At 41.1% G+C, this 21446-nt stretch overlaps 1 protein-coding gene across 3 annotated transcripts in view; it reads left to right on the forward strand.

Annotated features, from left to right (window-relative positions):
- thrab (thyroid hormone receptor alpha b) overlaps positions 1–21446 on the forward strand; it is a 162531-nt gene that overhangs the window by 109467 nt on the left and 31618 nt on the right. For all 3 annotated transcript variants that reach the window (XM_065242383.1, XM_065242379.1, XM_065242381.1), the window contains one exon: positions 16543–16792. Coding sequence is in view for 2 of the 3 variants with exons in the window: in XM_065242379.1 (XP_065098451.1) it covers positions 16737–16792 (56 nt within the window). In the remaining variant the exon portion in view is untranslated. The remainder of the gene's footprint in view (positions 1–16542; positions 16793–21446) is intronic.

Raw genomic sequence — 21446 nt, forward strand, 5'->3', positions numbered from 1 at the left:
TTTAATAATATTCCATATTCATGATATTCTGTTGGAAACATCTGAAATTATTTATTGAAAATGATATGACATATTATAAAATCTTTAGACCAAGTTTGACTTCATATACATCAAATGTCATTCGGTTTTGCGTGTTTAGATGTTTGCATCCCCATCCAGCAGCTCAGCCAGTCTGCATGTAATATTGTTTTTCTCTTTTGCAAAAGTGATATGGACTTAGAATGACAGTAAATGGAGCGGGAGCTGAGTTATTACAGAACGTTTTGTGCGGTGAGGGTAAATTGGTGCCGCTCCACTGACTGACTTTGCTGTTGTGAATGTGGCCAGGTTCTGAGTGACTACAAGGAAAAAATAAAGTGCGAAAGAGTGGGAGTGATGGATGAAGAGAGGAAAGAAGGTAATGTCTGCGGGTTGAGATTGGCCAGACCATTGCCTGCGTTGGCAGCGAGTGTACTGCTGTGTACAGAGAACTGAAAAAAGGCATTTATCCAACATACCACACCTCTCAATCTGCTTTATCTCTCAGCATAACCGACTGGGTGCCACTGAGCCACAGTGTTGTCCCAGCCTTTGCCAATACACACAAAACCTAGGAATTCCCTTTGTTTCCACTTGGCTTGGCTTCTCCATTCACAAAAAATACTATACCTGTTTACCTGATCGACTGCCAAGTCTCACCTGCTGTGTATATTTAAGGAAGTGTGCTGAAGCGTTCCGGCTGTGTCGAATATCTCACGCTCTGCGGACGATGGTTTATAGTGCGGTATCTTACTTTCTGTACTACAAGTCAGGAAAAATATCTTTACACATCAGACTAGGAATGTATTAAACATATTCAATAAGCATATCTGAGAGAAAATTTATGGCCTTTTCCAAAAATGCGCAAATTGTTTAGGAGTGGTTTAAGAAACATGACATGGGGCGGTTTCCCGGACAGGGTTTAGATTAATACAGGACTAAGCCTTAGTTTTTTTTAGGACATTTACGTAGTTTTTACAAACAAACCTTACAAAAAAAAAAAAAACATACTGGTGTGCACCTTGAGACAAAACAATGACACTGATTTATGTTAAAATATGTCAGTACAAGGTGTTTTGAAATTAAAGCAGCTCAAACATGCATTTTAGTCTGGGACTAGGATAAGCCCTGTTCGGGATATCGTCCCAAAGAGTTCAAGGTGTTGCTTTGGCATCCACATTACACAGATCTCAATCCAAGTCTGTGCATCTGTGGGATTTGCTGGACCAACAAGTTCGATCCACATCAGGTCCACCAGGCAACCTTCAGGATTTGAGGAATGTGGTGCTAACGTCTTGGTGCCAGAAATCACAGGACACCAGGGTTCTTGTAGAGTCCATGTGGTGTTACTGTACTGTCTTGGCAGCACACAGCGAACCAACTGTGTATTTGCCATAGTCGGGTGGTCATAATGGTTTGACTTATCAGTGTATAATTAGCTTTATTTATCATGTTTATCATGCGCTTTGGTTCTTAGGCTGTTTGTATGGTTAATGCATGCACATTGGGCTCTATCTTACACCCGGAGCAATGCAGAGCAATGCGCAATACAAGTGTCTTTTGCTAGTTTCCACCCTGCGCAATTATCATTTTCATGTTTAGCGCCACGTTATTTAAATAGCAAATGCATTTGCGCCCCCTTTTGCGCCCATGGGCGTTCTGGTCTGAAAACGAGGTGTGTTCAGGCGCTATTTTGAGGCAACTAAAATAGACTATGCCATTGACCAACAAAAACCTGGTCTTAAGTCTAAAGTCAATATGTTTTTGTTATTTAAAGAGCGCATTAGTAATATGCGCCTATAAACGGGACGACACATGCGGGTTTGCTTATCACATACATAAATGTGCAGCAGCACAAAACGCTTAAATATGAAAGATTTAAGGATTGAATGTAAAAGATTATTACGGAGTCTCTTGGACATAAATGAGGACTAATTATGTGACGTTACAAAGCGCAAATAGCTGCTTTACCTGTAGCCTGGTAGGTAAATAAATGCTTTGCTTTAAACTAAATGCATCTGTTTTTAAATGTTTTTTTAAATGCTACCTCACGGATTTATTGTATATGATGACTTTGTACCTGTGGATATGGTGAAATGAGAAACATTTTTAAGTAATGCTTAAAAAAACTGACGCTGTCCAAGTGCTGAAACGTGCAGAGATTATTTTTAGTATTTTTAGAGTACAAACCTTTTCTTACATACTTATAAATTATTTCTTGATGATATTGGATAGCCATACATTAAAAAGCCTGCTTTTTTACTTCTATGACTAAAAGAAAATGGGTTTTAAAGGTTTTAAATTAAACAACACAATTATTTAACATTAATCTTAAACTGGGGATCTTCTTCCTCCGCTAAATAGGCATAAGACATAGCGCCAGCGCAACTGGCTTTTAAAGAGCTAAGACTCTCATTGGTTTATTGCACGTTACGCCCAAAATACTACCATTACTCATTAAAAAAAATAGAACCAACCCTTTTCGACCATGCGCTCGGCGCACAAACCATTTTTCCCGTCGTTAAATTAGCAAAAGTTTATTCGGACACGCCCATTTAGACGTTGCGCTTTACACAATGCGCTTAGATTGTTAAAATAGGGCCCATTGTGTCTTTTGACCATTGTGCACTTTTGACTGCACCACCATTTGCCTTGTGTTATTAAGACTAAATTAACAATAGATATTTACACTTATGCATTCGGCAGATGCTATTTTCCAAAGCTACTTGCAGTACATATAAACAGTGTTGGGGAAAGTTACTTTTAAAAGTTATGCATTACAATATTTAGTTACTCCCCACAAAGTAACTTATTGCATTACTTAGTTACTTTTCATGGAAAGTAATACTTACGTTACTTTTTTGTTACTTTTTCTTACTTGGCTGAGGCCTTGCAGGTGTTTTTTATGATCGCAAAAATGTCAAGCTCTGGCCTGCAATAAATTAAACTGAAAAGTAACTTGCATTACTTTTTTAAAAAAAGTAAATCAAATATTATGTACATTTATAAAGTAATGCGTAACTTTACTCGTTACTTCAGAAAAGTAATATTATTACGTAATGTGCGTTACTTGTAATGCGTTACCCCCAACACTGCATATAAAGGTATACATTTCTTCAAGGTGTATGTTCCTTCGGAATCGAAAACGTGAACTTTTGCGGTGCTATTCATTGAGCTAGAACTTGTAAATTTGTGTTAATATTGTTTTGTACATCCCTTGATAAGTTGCTGGACGTGATTCATGCCACAACGGTGTAATGAAAAATAAATGCTTTTTCAGTTTTTATGCCTGACTGACTGTGTGAAACATCAATACAGGTTGATTCAGCTGTGCACAAAGCCGGCAGAGAGCTCAATGCTCAGAATCTTCCTTCAAAGCACCTTTTGAGAACTTCAAAGTTGAGGTCTTTTTTTGATTGATCTGTCTTAAAAACATAGCGAGATCAAGAAGAGGAAAGGCTCTAATTTGTTTTTCAAAAAGTCACATTCTTGGCATTGCCTTAAGTTGCGTTTGCCAAGGCGTGGTGGAATGAGGGAGAAAGCCTTAGCTCTTTGAAGGGGAGTATTTGTGTGTGTTGGGGGAATGGTCAGTTCCCTTTCAGTCGGTCACTACGACGTCACGTCGTGACCGACGAATTGGGAACTCGCTTAGAGAGACCAATCTGCTTCGTATACTACTAAAACGCCAATGAACTTGGCATTGAGATATTTGCATAATGCTGGCGCCGCCCCGCCAGGTGCCTTTATAAGCAGCAGGTGCAAATAGGGAAATTAGCTTTTTCGCTTCGAAAGCCGGCTTTATCTGCTACTGAGAAGCTACTTTACTCTGTTGGGATTTGATTGCTGAAGTTGGTTGAACTAGCAGTATCACAGCGGACGCTTCGCTTATTCCACGGCTCTACATCTGTTTATTGTTTTGAGTTTAGTGTGTGCGTTGCCTTCCTGTGCGCTCATCAACTAAGCATCTGAGTGAATTTCCCTAAAAGAGTGATACGAGAGAGCTTTGTGCCTTGTTAAAGGCAGCCACTCTCTCGTATATGCGGAGATCAGCGTCCTTTTCAGGATAGCTTTTCGCCGTGCGATCTTGGATGCGAGAAGTATAAGGGTTCCAGTGACGGTCACGAGCGCTGTCTTCGTGCTCAGGCATCGAGCACTCCGGGGCTGCGTTCGTGGAGAGTTTCTGTTCTCTCTGTGAGAGCATAAACCTCTTGGATTGCGGAGACGACTGTCGTTTCTACGGGAACGCTGTCCGCGCCTTTGCAGTGCTGACGCCGCCATGGTGCGGCTGTCAAGCGCTCGCAGGGCGCCCTTCGCGTCACTACGCTGAGTAGGACGGAGGATGCGTCCTCCACCTACCGGCCTTCTCATCCTCAGCCGGTTGAGGCTCCGGTGGAGACTGCAGAGTCGTGTTCTACGATGTCTGCCGAATCCATTGGACCTCCTTCTGGTCCCGTCACTTCTGCAGCATCAGAGGGGTGTCCATTTTTCCTCCGAGGCAGAGTCGTTCCGGAGATGGCGGCCGTGCCCGCGAGCGGCGGAGACGGTAGAGTTGGAAAGGTTAACCCCTCTCCGCCCGAACCGTCCCGCCCACATGATTGGTACTTCGGAGCTGCTCGGGCCTCTCGGTCCTCTCCTCCTGTGCCTTTCTTTCCCGACGGCACGAAGAGCTGACGTGATTTGCGGCCGTCCGGCCGTTCAGCTTCACCCCTCACCTCCCTCACCAACGGAGCCGCTAAGGGCGGGGACCCCTTCAGTAGAGCGGGATGCGTTCCTGGAGGGACCACCCAACCCTTCCCTCCCGTGTTTGTAGACAGTTGTCCGGTCACGGACGCTGCCCATCAGGCATGCCGGAGAGGCGGCTTCGGCCCTGCACGCAATAACGTTGCTGCAGGCTCACAAGGATTTACGAGGGAGCCCGCGACCTTCAGTCGTGCGATGTCCACCACAGTGGTTCAAGATCGCCACCTTTGGCTGTGTCTGGCTGACATGACGGACGCAGACGAGAACAACTTGAATGCTCCTGTCTCACAGACCGGCCTCTTCGGCGAGCCAGGGGAGTCGTACAGCTCCGCTGCGCAGACTGAGGCGATCTCCAAGGTCATGCCCCGGCGGAAGAGAGCTGCCCTTGGTCCACCACGCCGGCTCCTCAGTCTGCCTCTCGCCGTCGGCGTCCTGCGGCGACCACCTCCGTTCCCCTCCTCGGACCCCATCTCGGCAGCGCAGGGGAACCGGTCGTCAGCAGCTCGCCCCGCCCGCTTAGCCGCTTCCCGTGAAATTCGGGAGTTTAAGTGGCCAGTGAAGGGCGACCCGGATTGGCAGAGGATCACTCTTCAGGAGATGGAGCTCCTTCCCCCGATAGAGGGTCGGGTGGAAAATCCTTGGTTTGCATATGTTCCACCGGCTGTTCGGCCGGTACCCACTTAACCACACATAAGAGTGCATTCCTCTTCCCTCTCTAGGTCTCCGGAGGATCGAGAGAGCCGTGAGCGGGTACACACCAGCTCCCCTACCTCTCCTCTATCGCCAGCGGGTGACCTGAGGAGTCCGAGCTCTCCGCTGAGGAGACCGGACCACCAGCACCCTCATCGGAGTCTGCGCTCTCCGTAGAGGAGACCAGATGACCGTTACCCTCAGCGGGCTCAGGTCAGTGTCACATACACATACTGTAGATGTTTATGCTGTCACAGCAGACGCACCGGCAGTCCCACCTGTCTCGCTTCGCTGCCCCACCGCGGGTACTTCGGTAGTGTCGTTATTTCTCCTCGTACGGTGCCTGGGTGCTTGGCTTCAGTTCCCAGCCCGTTTCGTTGGGTTTTACGCACGATCCGCCTCGGTTACGAATCCGGCACTCCCCAAAATTCGGGCTTTCGTTTCACTGTGGTGAAAGCGTCCGATGCACATGTACTGCGTGCAAAAGTCGATATCCTGTTGGCGAAGGATGTTCGAGCCGGTCCCTCTTACCGAGATGATGATGATGATAGGGTTTTTCCAGCCTGTATCTCATAGTACCCAAAATACGCGGCGGGTTACAATCGATTTGATTTACGCACCGGCTCTACGAAGGTGTTCTTTTTGGATGATAACGCCGAGGCTCGTATTTCAATATTCAGATCGGTTTGCAGCCTTAGACCTGTAAGACGTGTACTTTATGTGTCCATCTCCCCTCGCTTTAGACCGTTTTTTCGCTCTGCGTCGTGGGTGGGCATATTAATACTGAGTACACCATTCGAGCTGTCTCTCTCTCTCCGTGTCTCCATGTAGTCACGGCATTAAAATATCAGAGAGAGAGCGTTGTTCGCATTCTGCTTTTATGTACGTCGACTTATAATAGCCCGTTCTTAGCAGACGTGCGCGAACACAGAGAGTTAATGCTTCGGCATCTCGCTCGTTTAAGTCTTCAGGTCGACTGGGAAAGAGCAACTTTGCCCCGTGCAGAGGATCCTTTTTCTCAGTATGGAAATAAGACTCGATCGACTAATTGGCGTGTTTTATAAGAGCGCGCAACCTAGTCAGTTCTGACTTGCCTCGGTTTAATTCGAGGGAAGTACGCGGTCCCTCTGAAACAATTTCAGAAGCTCCTGGACATATGACAGCATGCTGCGGCTGTGACATCCGCCCGAGCTGCTTCATATGAGACCGCTTCAGCGTTGGCTTACGATCGAGTCTCGAGGAGAGCGTGGCACACCGACATACACCGTGTAAACATTACACCTGCGTGTCATCTCAATTTTTCCCCGTGGTAGACCCGGCATTTCCGATAGAAGATGTGCCCCTGAGGGGTCTCCTGGCATTCTGTATATTGCAATGCCCTCAGCACGGGATGATCAGCCACGTATGACGGGCTTGCGGTCTCAGGGGTGTGCATAGCACCCCAACTGCTGCGAGCGGTGCGCTGTATATCTGGGACTTGTACGCTCCGCTATGGAGATGCGAGGGAAGGATGTATTAGCCGACACCAATAACATTGCGACTGTTGCGTTATTTACCGTTAAGGCGGTTTTGCGCTCTCGTCACCTGTCGCATCTCGCTCGTCATCTCCTCCTTTGGAGTCAGAAGCATCTGAGGTCCCTTCGTGCCATTTACATCCCGGGTTCGCTAATGCAGCGGCAGACGCGCTTCCCGAGCTGCGCCCCCGGCGAATGGCGACTCCACCTCCAGACGGTCCAGCTAATTTGGAAGAAGTTCGGTTGTGCGTAGATGGATATGTTTGCGTCGCCGGACGATACCCACTGTCGCCTATTTTATTCACTAACCGAGGGCAGCCTCGGCGTGGATGCGTTGGCACACAGCTGGCCGCGGGGGGTGCGTAAATACGCATTCCTTCCAGTGAGCTTTATTGCGCAGACACTGTGCAAAGTCAGGCAGGACGAGGAGAGCCTTTTTATTAGTCGCCCGTACTGGACTACCAGGAATTGGTTTTCAGAGTTAATGCTCCTCGCGACAGCCCCTCCCTGACGATTTCCCCTGAGGAAAGACTTTCTTTCTTAAGGAAGGGGCACATTATGGCACCCGCGCCCCGACCTGTGGGATTCCATGTATGGTCGTTGAGCGCGCGCAAGGTTTAGGTGATTTATCGCAAGCGGTATCTAACACCATCGACGCGGTTCGAGCACCGTCCACAAGACGGGCTTACGCGCTTAATGAAACCTTTTTCGTCACCCGGTGCTCTTCGCAAACGCGAGGACCCCAGAGAATGCCCATTAACATTGTGCTTTTATATCTTTAACATAGGTTAGATGGTAGGCTGTCCCTCCGCCATTAAAGTTGATATCGCCGCTATTTCTGCTTATCACTCACTTATCAACGGCAGATCAGTTGGCCAGCATGATTTAATTATTACATTTTAAGAGGCGCTCGCAGGCTAAACCCCTCGCGCCCTCCCTCTTTCGCCTGAGACCTGTCCATGGTGCTGAAGCCTTCAGGTCTCCCTTTTGAGCCTTTGCAGTCTACGAGTCTGATGTTTTTATCAATGAAAACTCTGACCCTGATAGCATTGGCCTCCATGAAAAGAGTAGGGGATTTACATGCATTCTCTGTTGACGATTCGTGCTTTTAGTTTGGTCCTGCTGTCTCACTGAGACCCAGACCAAGCTACGTGCCCAAAGTTCCCACCACTCCCTTCAGAGATAAGGTGGTGAGCTTGCAAGCGCTGCCCCCGGAGGACGCAGACCCAACCATGGCTTTTGTTGTGCCCCGTACGCGCACTGCGACTCTACGTGGATCGCACGCAAAGCCTCAGGACCTCAGACCAGCTCTTTGTTTGTTATGGTGGCCAGCAGAAAGGGAAAGCTGTCACTAAGCAGAGGATGTCTCATTGGATAGTTGATACTATCGCCCTGGCTTATAATCTTCAGGGTATTCCTTGCCCCTTTAATTTGAGAGCGCACTCCACACGGAGTGTTGCCTCATCTTGGGCTTTAGCTCGTGGTTCCTCGCTAACAGACATCTGTAGAGCTGCTGGTTGGGCGACACCTAATACGTTCATTAGATTTTACAGTGTTCGTATTGAGCCTGTATCCTCTCGTGTTCTTTCCTCACCAGGGGGAGCACGGGGAACAGTCTCGCAGGTCGGCTTGCAGCCTCCAACTGATGCTTCATAATTGTGTCAGTATGGAAGGCCTTCAGAACAAAAATGCGTAATGGTTTGAATTGTTCTTCCTCCGCTGCCTTGGCAGCCTTTGTTGCGGAGCATTGGCTGTCAGCCTTTCACTAGCTGTATCCTCGCGAACCTACGTGTCTGGCTCGGGCTCCACATTGTGTCCCACCGGGTTCCTTTGTGAGTATTTTTCCGTGGGGTTAATCCTACCAGCCCACGTTTCCCTTAGCAGAGCACTGCTTTGCTTACACAGCCACGGCTGTCTTTATTCCTCAACTACGGTTGACTTCGCCCACCATTAGCCCTTAAGACGGGCGGTGGCTTCCGCAGCGTTCCTATCCCGCTCAGGTAGGGCGCTTCCCAGTCGCTGGCACTTCTGTGGGGTTAAAGGAACATCTAGTGCCCGGCCTTCTGCCTTAAAACCTATCTCCTCCTCCTTAAGTGGAACCGGAGGGCTTTACGCAGACACTGGAAGAGGTCAGCCCCTAGTGGCGTTTTGGTAGGGATTCCCAATTCGTCGGTCACGACGTGACGTCGTAGTGACCGACTGAAAGGGAACGTCTCGGTTACGGATGTAACCCTCGTTCCCTGAAGGAGGGAACGGAGACGTCACGTCCCGTCGCCACAGGTGCTGCCACCTGCTGTTTATCGGCCGGTCTCATTTTCCCGGCTTTCTCAGCGAAAAGAAGCTAATTTCCCTATTTGCACCTGCTGCTTATAAAGGCACCTGGCGGGGCGGCGCCAGCATTATGCAAATATCTCAATGCCAAGTTCATTGGCGTTTTAGTAGTATACGAAGCAGATTGGTCTCTCTAAGCGAGTTCCCAATTCGTCGGTCACGACGTGACGTCTCCGTTCCCTCCTTCAGGGAACGAGGGTTACATCCGTAACCGAGACGTTTCCTACAATGCCCTTCCTTTTCCCTTTTGTTTCCACTGAAACATTCGTCTGTGCCCATGGGAAGTGACTTTGACGAGCCTTCTGTGCACATCCAGCCGCAGGGCAGACTGACCTTAAACTGGATAACTGCTTGGCTACATACAGTAGTCCCACTTTCTCATTGGATCAGATCCACCTTGTTCATTTCCTTTATCCCTCAGCTAGAGATGCCAAACATTTCTCATCACAGATAAGATGAGGATTATTCAAACACAATAAATTAACACTAGATAAATAAAGTTCAAAGTGTTGGAAACACACATTCATCTTTTTGACAGGGAAAGCTCTTGGTTAACTGGAAGAGATTTGATCGGCTATTATAAACAACACCTCTCATACCGGACAGTACAGATTCAAGTGGGTGGAAAGGTAAATTGACATCTCGGCCATGTGCCAGTATATTTGTTTTGAGAATGATGGCATAACTGAAGAAATGTATAATATTTTTGAGTTAATTATGAATAAATGTTGCATAAATGAAATCAAATTTTACTTGAATGCTAATGCGCTAAACAAAATGCTTTTGATTGTTTTGCGCGTGCTCACACACACAAAATGTGATCTTTGAGATGTATATCTGAGATCTTTATCATCTATAATGTAACGTTATGCAATTGACTACATTTGCTTGTTTTCATTTCTCTCTCATTTTCTCATACAATTTGTCAACTTGACATCCCATAGTAGCATGTCAACTACCCAATGACAGTAAACAGGCATGTGGTGTCTTACTGAGCCAGTTTGACCAGCCATTCAACAGCCCACCTGTAAACGGCAAATGTTGAGAGAGAGAGAGAGAGAGAGAGACAAAGAGTTTAACAAAAAGAGAGAGAAAGTGGGGTTGGATCAGGTTTGTGAGCCGTAAACTAAACCTGCAATTATCTCATCAACTATAAGAGTTGATATTCAGCTTTATTCATGGAAAAAAACAGCGATTGTTAATTAACAGATCCCAGTCTACCTAATAAATCTAATGCAAAAATCATGCACATGCAAACTTTAGCCTGTCTTGCCTCATGGAGCACAATCGTGTTCACCTTAAGATATGACTAGTTTCCAGTTCACCACGTGCCGTTTACATTCACGTCTGTCTTCCATTGCATCTAGATATCCACACATATCTATCTAGATCTATTCCTTTCATCATCAAAATAGCTGGGAGCCTAAACTGGGCTGCGAGTCAGCCGGTTATGTAACGGTTTTGATGTGTGCACTTTTAGTTTATTTTCTGGCACTGGCTTCATTATAAAACAGATTCTGCTCTCTAACTGGCCCTTATGGCATTTGCACCGTGTCACCTTGAATGAGATCACAACAAATTACACAGCATCTTCAGTCTTCTGACTCAACAGGACTGTTATTATCCTAGCTGTTAGTACAGTAAACCGGCTAACCTGCCAAGATTGAAGCTGTTTATTCGTTATGAAAGACGACTTGTGTCTGTGTTCTATTTAGGACGGTCAATTTATGCATTGAATCATTTACTCATGAGCTGTATGTAAATATTTTTATGTAATTTTAACATAAGTATCACATAAATCCACAACGTCTGTCTGCATGTTTACATGCACAAATTGTAAAATGCGTAATACTTTAGATTGTATACAAATTGCAAAAGGGATCGCTTTCGTCTTTAGTAAATGGCTTATGAATTGTATGAAAGTAAAACAATCAGTACAGTGATTCTTCTGACACTGTGATGTCTGTTTAGTGCTAAAATGTTACATCAATTTATTAATTTAGAGTCTTTTAAAAGTTAATAGTGTTATGTGATATTGATTTTTTTATTAAGTTATCTTTGTATTGTAAAATTAATTAGTTTTTAATCGAATGACAGTCGTAGTTTTCTACAACTGGAAAAAACCTTTAAACTTGAATGAGAAAAGAGAGAGAGAAATAGAGTGAGTTTTTAAAGGTGCCATGGCATGAAAATTTGACTTTTTCCAAGTGCTATGATTGGATCCTCAGTGCTTCTATCAACCTAGAAAATGTGAAAAAAATCAACCCAGTAACTTAGTTTTGGTAAACCATTCTCTAGAAGCACATGAAAAAATAGGTTGTTGAATTTTGGCTCTCCTTATGATGTCATAAGGAGCTCTTATTATAATAATACCACCCTTAATCTGCACCATCCAACCACAACATTGCCATTTAGTGCCAAGAGAAAGAGAGAGAGAGAAAATGATTCACAGCACAATTGATTTTCATTTTCAACAAACCACCATCATTCTGATCAGTGATTGCACTTCATCAGCTCATTTGCATTTTAAAGGACACGCCCAAAACAGCACATTTTTGCACACACTATTATAGCAATTTTAACAGGGTATAATAAATTATTTATATGGTATTTGAGCTAAAACTTCACATATGTGCTCTGGGGACACCAAAGATTTATTTGACATCTTAAAAAGTCTTGTGACATGACCCCTTTAACACTTTTCCACTGCAACATAGTAACATGGTAAAAAAAAAAACCATACAGCTTTCAAGCCAACATTTTAAACCACTCAGTTAAGAGCAAGAGTAAGAAGAAGGAAATGTTATACTTTCTTCCTCCTAATTAAAAAGTTTTAGTGCCGCATCCGAGAATACAGAAACCGCTGGCAAAGTAACAGCAAGAAAAATGAGGCCGAAAACCTTACTCAGCTGCACCTGCTGCAATTTTCATAACCAATGTATGTACTGTGTCAACATATATGTCAAGCTTTTCCCCTTTACCTACACAACAAACACTCTCAACCGCTCCAGTAGGCTTACACACGCAGGTGCACGGTACCAGCATTGCTGCATTTAAAATTAATGTGGCCTCTGTGCGTTTTTGGCTTTCTTTGCACTTTTTTCTTCGCTCTCTTTTACAATCGAACACACAGCATTAACAGAGCTTCTCCTTGGTACTTTCTTTATGGTCCTATACGGATTTAAAGACAAATTCTGTTAGCATAAAGTCTTTTCAAAACCCACCTGACTCTTATTCTCCCGTGGCACCCGAGGGGTTAATAATAGTTAAGTGTACAAGCTAATCTTTACCATATAATGAAAGCGAATGGTGACACTGCTGTCAAGTGAGATTTAAGCGAATACATTTTATTTCAGTCTGCTCTCACACATATCGCTTCACGATATCATGAAATATAGTGAGTGACTAAATGATGTCAGAAGGTTCATTTTTAGGTGAACTGTTCCTTTAAGCTCTACCACTCCGCTTCCTCCCGGTCTCCTTCCTGCCTCTGTTTTTGGTCAGTTGCATGTTTAACAGGAACCATGTCTTGTAAAGCTGCTTTTATAGATTCCATATGTTGGATTGTATTGAGCTTTATGTCTTTGCCCTTGACCGAACAGAAGTGTGTGTGTGTGTGGGGGGGGGGTGAACCTACAGGGGCTGTGCATTGGTGAGGTTGTTCGCATATACATTAGCCTAATGTTGAGGCCGGAGGGTGGGGCTTAAGGCCCCTCCACCAATAGGAAACAGAATCTCACAACCCACAATCCTATTGTATCCTTTGAAAGTAATTTCTGATTATTGCAATATGTTTGCGATTACAGAAGTCCCAATGATCGCCAATAAAAAAAATGATCAGACGCATATTGTTATGCACAATAGATTTGTGTGCACTTTAATACGCACATCAGCCAGATGAAAAGGCCTGTTAGCCTGGCAAATATGCGAACAGGGTCGTCTGATGAAAGATGATAGGCCAGCCGTGCATAAACGAATGCTGAACAAATGCTCTCCTTTTGGCTTCATTGTCCGAGGGTTGCATCACCCATTGAGTCATTGCTTTGCCATGCCTTTGAATCACAGATCACCTCTGCAGAAAGAATATAAACCAAACACATACCAAACTATGTGGACCACCTAGCAAGTATGGTTACTAAGACCGTGTTTACACCTAGTATTAAGATAGAATGCTGTTTACGGCAGGTACCATTTAGTAACGTGTACTAAATGTGTCTCATGTGACCACTTTAGACTTCAGATCTGATCCCTCTCCTGTGATCAGATTTCGAGTTGTAGGTTGGGTCTCTGATTTCATGACTATTTACATCACTTGCTATGTCACTGTATTACTGTTTCATGATTAAAAGGTCAAATTGAGCAAGTAAGGAATGGCATGATCCTCATTATATTCTTCACTTCATCTGTACCCAAAACTTTTGAAAAGTGTATTTTGGTATTTTTGACATTATCTACAAAGTCCCTGTTTCAGAGCAATTGACTGACTTTGGTGTTTTTCCGCAATGCATTTTTTTTTTTTTTTGAGTAACCCGAAACGTTATGGACCCCCATTACACCTGTATTTGGTGTAAAGCGTCCACTTGATCGGCTGAAACTGATCCTGCTGCCAGGTGCCAGCAGAGCCGTGGAGTCCCTCTCATGGCACCTCTCATTCTGTGTGATCAAGCCATCTCAAGCTTCCAGCCTAAGCTGCCGGATCCCCTTTCTTTCTCTTCACGCACTATAAAAAGATCTAATTCCCCTCTTTGGTTCAGAGCCACCCATTCATAGACAGAGTCAGTTAGCCCACATGCTACGTATATACCGAGTCATCTTATGTGTGAGGAGTAAGCTTAGTAACTGTGAACACTATGAAAACCATAAAAACACTGACATACACAGGCATATCTGTCAACAGATAGCTTTATTTTTATTTGCCTCAATATATCAGTTTCAAAGAAGTATATGGCTTAACAGAGGAGGCCAGAAAACCTAAAGAGATTAACTCTTTGGACAAAGTCTCTGGTCTGGCTCTTGTAGTCTGACCTGTGACATAAACCAAACACGGACTAAATTTAGGTGCCGATCTTGCCAAGTCTGAACATGTTTGCTTTCTTTTCCTAATCTTATCTGTTGTGTAGATTTGAGCAGCGATGCAAATATAATGTAAACAGTTCCAGATTGTCCAGACAGAGAATTGAAACACTTAATAAAACAGAATCAGTAATACAAAATGATTTCGTAATGTGTATATAGTAAGAGAACAGGCCTAGAGACAAATATGTGCATATAGAATATAAAGGAACAGCTTAGATGCAAAAGCCGCTAAACGCCACCTCCGTCAAAAATAATTAATGATGTTAACCGAATGCTCTCGGCACGTATTATATTGAATATTTTTGCTTCAGATCCGTTAATCTTGGCTTTAGGCCATTAAGCAAAGTCCTCAGAGTACACGGTAGACAAATGTAAATCGATCGTGGGTCACATTCAAACTCAAGGTCTTTTGTGAGTATGTGAACCTTAATACAACCTGAAAGTGGCATTTCATCATTTTCAATGTTTCTTGATGCATCTTTAGTTTTTTAGAAAAAAAATATTTAGGAATGGAGGCCAGAAAGCTTGCATGTACATAGAGGGTTTTGCAGTGAAAGACACTCAAATTTGTTAAATACTAATGAACTGACTTTTGTGAAAAGAAGGCATTTAAAATACTGACAGATAACCATTTCATTGCCTATTTTACATCACTATGACACTACCACAGATTTTCAGTAATTTTCACAGATCCCAGTAACTTAAGTCATTAGCTAACAATTTAAAAGTATAATTTTAAAATGATTTTACATGTATGTGCACTTTTGTTTACATAAACATCAAATACATAACATTAATCATGGCACATTTGGGTTTGTGAGATAAATGTTTATGCAGTTCAGATAAACACAAGTGAATAAATCAGATTTTGATATAAACACAGTAGAAATCTGCAATCTGTGTCTGGTCTGTGTGTTGTGAGAGATCGGTTGTGCTTTGGGACCCAGTAGCGGACAACGTGCTCGCGCATCGCGGCACTCGCTGAAGAAACAAACAGTGTAAAACAGAGCTTTAAACTCATCAGATAACATCATTTAATGGAAAATGAATAGAAAAGATGGATCTGTCTAATTAAATATTAAGTAAACGTGCGTCAGTACAACTAGAATGTGAACATTTGTGAACATTTTTGGGATTTAAATTCAGTAAGTAAAGTAAGTTACTGTCATCATAGTGGTACGAGTTGGTAGTGTTTTCCCTATATAACACAACTCCTTAACACTTCAGTTTAACAGTAACTTGACTAATTTACACAGCGATGCTCGGTTGAGTCATTAGTTTACTTTCATGCATTGATATCATGATATGACATTTTTTATCATGTAAAAATTATACCTGTATAATCGTGAACGGTATGATATGGCACACCCCTACTAAACATAAGAGCCTGATTAAAAAAAAATTACAAGAAAACATGTTAGATGCACTTTTTGCATTTGTGTTGTGTTATATCCCTAATAATGGAATCTTTCATTAATGTTATTTTTCTGTCTTGATTTTTGGGGAAAAAACAAAAAATGTCTAAAAATAACATGTTCTTCCAGATAGCTTTAGTTGTGTGACTGTGGGCTTCTGTGAGTCTTGATATCTGATATCTCCAGCACTGATGTGGTTTTTATCTCTCAAATTATTTGATTAGCGCTGCATATTTCCACACAAGACGTCTCACTGCTTCAGTTCTGCTCTGAAAATCTGTGGATATTTTCATAGCTCGTTCAAGAAATCTCTTTCTTCCCCCTCCACATATTCTGAAATCTGCATTCTGTGCTTTTTTCCATCTGTGGAGGAGTAACATCAGATGTTTGAGTATGCATATTAAAGATAAACGTGATGTGCAGCAAAAATCTAACTAATTCATCAGTTATGGTAAATTGAATTGATTAAATGTGACTGTAGATTAGCTACATAGATTAATGTAAAGGACAATGAGTGTCTCAATGTCTAGTGTTTTACATGAGATCCCTGGATTTAAATAAGGTTGTTCTTCATATCGGGACAGATGGGATTATGGTCCAGAAATGTCAGCTCATGTCACATGGAAAAGACTACTAGCACAAAGCAGCATATACAAAGATTTTGATTTATACATGTTAGTTTGTATTTAGAGATAAGTATTTTATCAAAGAAATGTAATTGGGACATGACTTGACATACATTCTCTTTTATTCTACAGATCTCATCACACATTGCCGCATTACAGTTGTGCATCTGGGTTGGAGAGTGAGGCGGGCTTGGTTTGCGGGCGTTGCTCCGCAGAGCCGTCCGATGACTGTCTGAATCATCACAACCCACGAATGACAGACGTGCATTCGAGGGTGGGGCCCGCCTCAGTCTCACATGATTGGCCGCTGGATGGAAATAAGGTGAATGGAACACATGCCCAAGGAGCAAGACTCAAACCAATCAGAGGGAGAAGAGAAACGGTGAGCTACACCCATAAGGAATATGTTTTCTGTACTTTAGTTTGACAAATTTCAATGCTTTACTCATAAAAAAACTTAAAGTACCTCTTTGTAGTACCACTGTGTGGGCCCTAAAAGTTTACAGACCCCAAGTCGAAGACCCCTAGTTCAAGTTGTGCTTGTCCCTGATTTTGTTTTTCTGCTGTGTGAATTTCTCTCTGTGCCTTCGTGCATATTTATCTAATTTTTCAATCTCATGTGGTGATGCTTTGGGAGACTCGGCTTTTCTGGTCAGTGCACACAGTCTCCTGCATAATTCAGTTTTCCCGGTAGCCTGGCTCTATTTGGCGCTGTATGTGTTTATAACGTGCACATTAAGTGTGCTGCTAGCTCTAAGTTTATAGACAGGCGCTGAGAGACACCCACCTTTACCTCACCATCTATTCCACACACAGACACTCAGATAGACATACATGCTTTTATAGAAGTCCTGGAGCCGGCAGGAGGGCCTTGGAGAATTTCAGTTACAGTCTAAAGCCAGCACACACTGCTTTAAACACACACACACACACTGCTATGTGGGCTATTAGTCTCTGCAAGAGGGCACAGACTGCCCCCTCACGTTTCAGAAAAGAGCCAGGGTGAAAGCCAATAGCAATTTTTCTGCTAATTAGCCCTTCACATAAATTCTTATTTGTCAGTTTGTTTGTGTGTGAAATTGAGATGTTTAATGTGTACTTTTTTTTGTAAGTTCTCTTGCTTTTCTGCTTTGCTTGATACCTTGTGGCTTGTTATGGAAAGGTGTGGTATTACTTTTAGTTTTTATTGCTTTATCAACTGATCTATCAGACAGTTTTTGATCAATTTAAAACCGTAAGCATATCGGCTATAGCATAGAAAACAAACCAAAAGTTTGTACTTCACTTTAGTTTTCAGTCTTTTTCTAAACTTGCAAAGTATGCTGTAAATTAATTGTTAATGATGTTGTTTAAATGGTTATTTCGAGAATGTGTAGTTTTCTATAATATTCAGTCAAATGAGAGAAATATTTGATACTAAAATAATCCTTTGAAGGTTGTCATGTTGTCTTTTTGCTTTTTTGTCTTTTACTTTTTCTATTATGTTGGAAATCACAGAAAACATTAAACGTACTAAGAATACATATGGAATAGAATACACTGCATTATTTCAAACATTATTGTACTGATGGGAAGAGTCTACTAAAAGAGTATGTACTTTTTCTGAGATTGGGGCATTTAGTCGATTTATATCATGGGTATTATATTAAACCAGACATGCCTTTGTACCTTATATGGACACTGAACTTGAAAAAAAGAGATATTTACATAACATATATTGCTATAAGATATATTAGTTTAGATATATTGCTATAATACCACACTGAAAAAAAAGATTAATTGAATTTACTTAATTTTTTTTTAAGGTAAGTGCGTGCAATCAATTTATTTAAGCTACATTTAAAAAAGTCGTATATTTTATTTTACTTTACTAATCTTTTTTGTTTAAATGTTGCTTAAATAAATTGATTGCAACCACTTACCTTAAAAAAATTGAGTAAATTCAATTAATCATTTTTTTTCAGTGCATGAACATGAATTTAACATGCATAGAGAATTTGCAGTAATTAAATACTTAAAAAAATCAAATAATGTTATTGTGGCTTTGGGCATACAATGCCCTTAACTCTTAGGAAAAAAGGTACAAAAGTTGTCACCTTTCAAAAAGTACACATTTGCATCTAATGAGTGCATACACTGAAAAACAACTTGTAAAATTTACTTTAAAAATTCCTAAACTTTTTTTTAAGTAAAATTAACTTTTTTTTAAAGTACAACTTATCTACTAAAATCATAATAAATCTAAATAATGCATGGAAAACATTTGTTAAATAATTAAATAAATGTCACTTAATGATTATTTTTTTAGAAGTTAGATTTATTTTAATCGTTTAGGTAAAGTCTATTACATTTTTTGAATATTAAAGCATTGCTGTCCTAAATCAATATTGTTTACTGTTGTATGGTAGATTTGTATTTATATTTGATTTTATTTATTTGATTTTATTTATGGATAGCCCCTTGAGATGCATCATCTAGTTTTCAAGAGGGTCCAAATACACATAACATACAAAAAAAAAAAAAAAAAACATTAAACTACTAGGTAGTCTACACAATACCCTAAACATAAGACACAACATAGCCCTGACATGGTTTAACTGTCACAGAAAGCACATTGCCTTTACCACAATACACAATTGACTTTATACACAATTGGAACCAATAATATAAGAGATTCATTGTAAAAAAGGGAATCACAAAAGATGATAAAGTAAAATAGTTATAAGCGTCACTATTCAATCCAACATCAATAACATGTGCACGCATTGTTTAGATATTGAAATAAAGAAAATTTAAATCTACAAAAATGAGGTAGACCTCAAGGACAAAGGATAGACCTCATATAATATAAGTTTAAACCTTTGACATTTTATTAACAAATATTCAAGTAGTTAAAGTTCTTATCAGTTTTAATGCTGTGAAAAAGCTTTAAAAAATTTAAATATTCAGGCGCAAAGGATTGTGTGTATTTCTTACAACATGTGCAAATAAATGTAAGTAAATTTTACTTCAATTTTTTAGTTTAATGGATTTTATATCTTAAGTTAAATAAACTCAGATTTTTTACCTTGAACGCGCAAAAGTTTTTGATTAAAATGTATCAATTAAAATAATTTTAGGACTATGTGCAGTGACTACTGTATTAAACAGTTAAATAATACAAGAAATTATATAATACACTTTACTATTCCCACACAGGGAATTTTGTACATTAATTAATTGTGTATTTATCATCATCTTACCTAAAAAAATCTAGTTCTCAATAAATGTTAATATTGCTATGTAGAAATTATGAGGATTAATCTAATATATTTTATTACGAAAAAAGGTTAGTTTTTTCAGTGTATTAGTACATTAAAACTACTATATTAGGACCTTTAAAAAAAAGGTACTGTCCCAGTGACAGCTTTTGTATCTTTTTCCTGAACACCTTAGTAATAGACTAGCAACCACCAGCAACACGCATTTTGCATGGAAAAGCACTCATGTTTTCTTAAAGGTAAAATGAATGAATTCCTCCCACGAGCCATTCAAATTAGTGGCTAGAAGTTAGACTTTCATCAGTTAACACCCAGTTTAATGAATGATCCTTTAATTAGACTCTAACTGTATTTCTAGTTTTACAGTCATTAAATCAATGAGCCATAAGAGCAGGTTATACCCTGCTAAAGCTTATTAAAGCATAATCACTAGTTCTCTCATGTAATTATTCAGACGCTGGGAGAGAAACACAACTTAAGGTCTTAAGATGAACTTATGATCATGACTCCAAAATTGGACTTTTATTTAGCTGCAGACCTATGTTTACAGGTCTGTGTGTGTGTTTGTTTTAGTGTGTGTTTGTGTGCATAATGGGCGGGGCCTCAAGAACCCAGGGTCACATTCCTAGTGCGCTCACTCAAAAAGCAATTAAACAAGGGCCCTTTAGCTTCATTACATCGGGGCCACTTGTCAGAAGATTAGCTGATCATGCATCACTGGATTCTGGGTAAAAGTGCAGAAACAACATGGATCTGATTGCTGGTTTCTTTTTGTTTCATCACTTCCACCCCACCCTTCTCTGCTAACCGCCCCCCAATCAGCGCACTTCCTGTTTTTCTCTATGCATTTCAGGTTAAGTCTGTAATTTCTGCACGACTGTTGGCAATTTGCAAAAATAATGACTGTTTTAAAACACGTTCGAAATACTTTCCCCATCTGGCATGTTGCAATAAATGCAGCTTAAAACTCACGCTATTGGCCAGTGTTGTTCAGGGTGCTCAACCAAAAAGATTAGTTGCATTTAGTAACGCTGACACCATAAAATCATTAGGCTACAAAATCATCTTTTTTTATTTATGGCTATTCAAAATCAATATAAATCAACATTTCGTTATATTAATAAGTATAGACTTATATTAGTCTGTCGACTTCTTTTCACCTCACAGTTTAAGAGAGGCTCGAGTTAAGAGACAACCAAATTTTATTTTAAACCGTCCTCAACAGTATAGTTTGTTCTGGATCAAGACATTGTGTTTCACAGACGTCTGGGCTTATTTTGAAAGTGCAACGTGTTGAAAAAATGAGGCGTGTTGTTGTTGTCCTTTTGTTTTTATACAAAAACCGTCTGACTCATCAGAACATAACCCCCAAATGTTTATTTATGTAGAGTGCGCTCTTTGATCGCTTCGCACTGCTGAAATTGTATTTCTAAAACGTCAACCTTTGCTTCCGAAAGCTGATTTGCATAAACTCAGTTGAGAGGATTTTCCTGTCTGTCCTTCAGAAAAGTGAAATCCACAATCAGATAGACACACTGTAAAAATTTAAGTTTAATTAACCTGAATGTCAAATTTATTTCAACTTTCTTGACTTGTGAGGATTTGCTATAAATTATAAAAATAAAGTTGAAATAACTTCTAAAATTGAAATAAAGTTGAAATAAAACTAATTAATATTTTTTTCAATAATTTTTTAGCAACTCCTTACTAGTCAAATAAAATGTTGATTTGTATGTAAACATTTAAGTGCAACAAGGAAAAAAGCCAACAAAAAAA

Source organism: Paramisgurnus dabryanus, chromosome 1 (genome assembly GCF_030506205.2).
Source record: "Paramisgurnus dabryanus chromosome 1, PD_genome_1.1, whole genome shotgun sequence".
Classification (NCBI taxonomy): Eukaryota; Metazoa; Chordata; class Actinopteri; order Cypriniformes; family Cobitidae; genus Paramisgurnus; species Paramisgurnus dabryanus.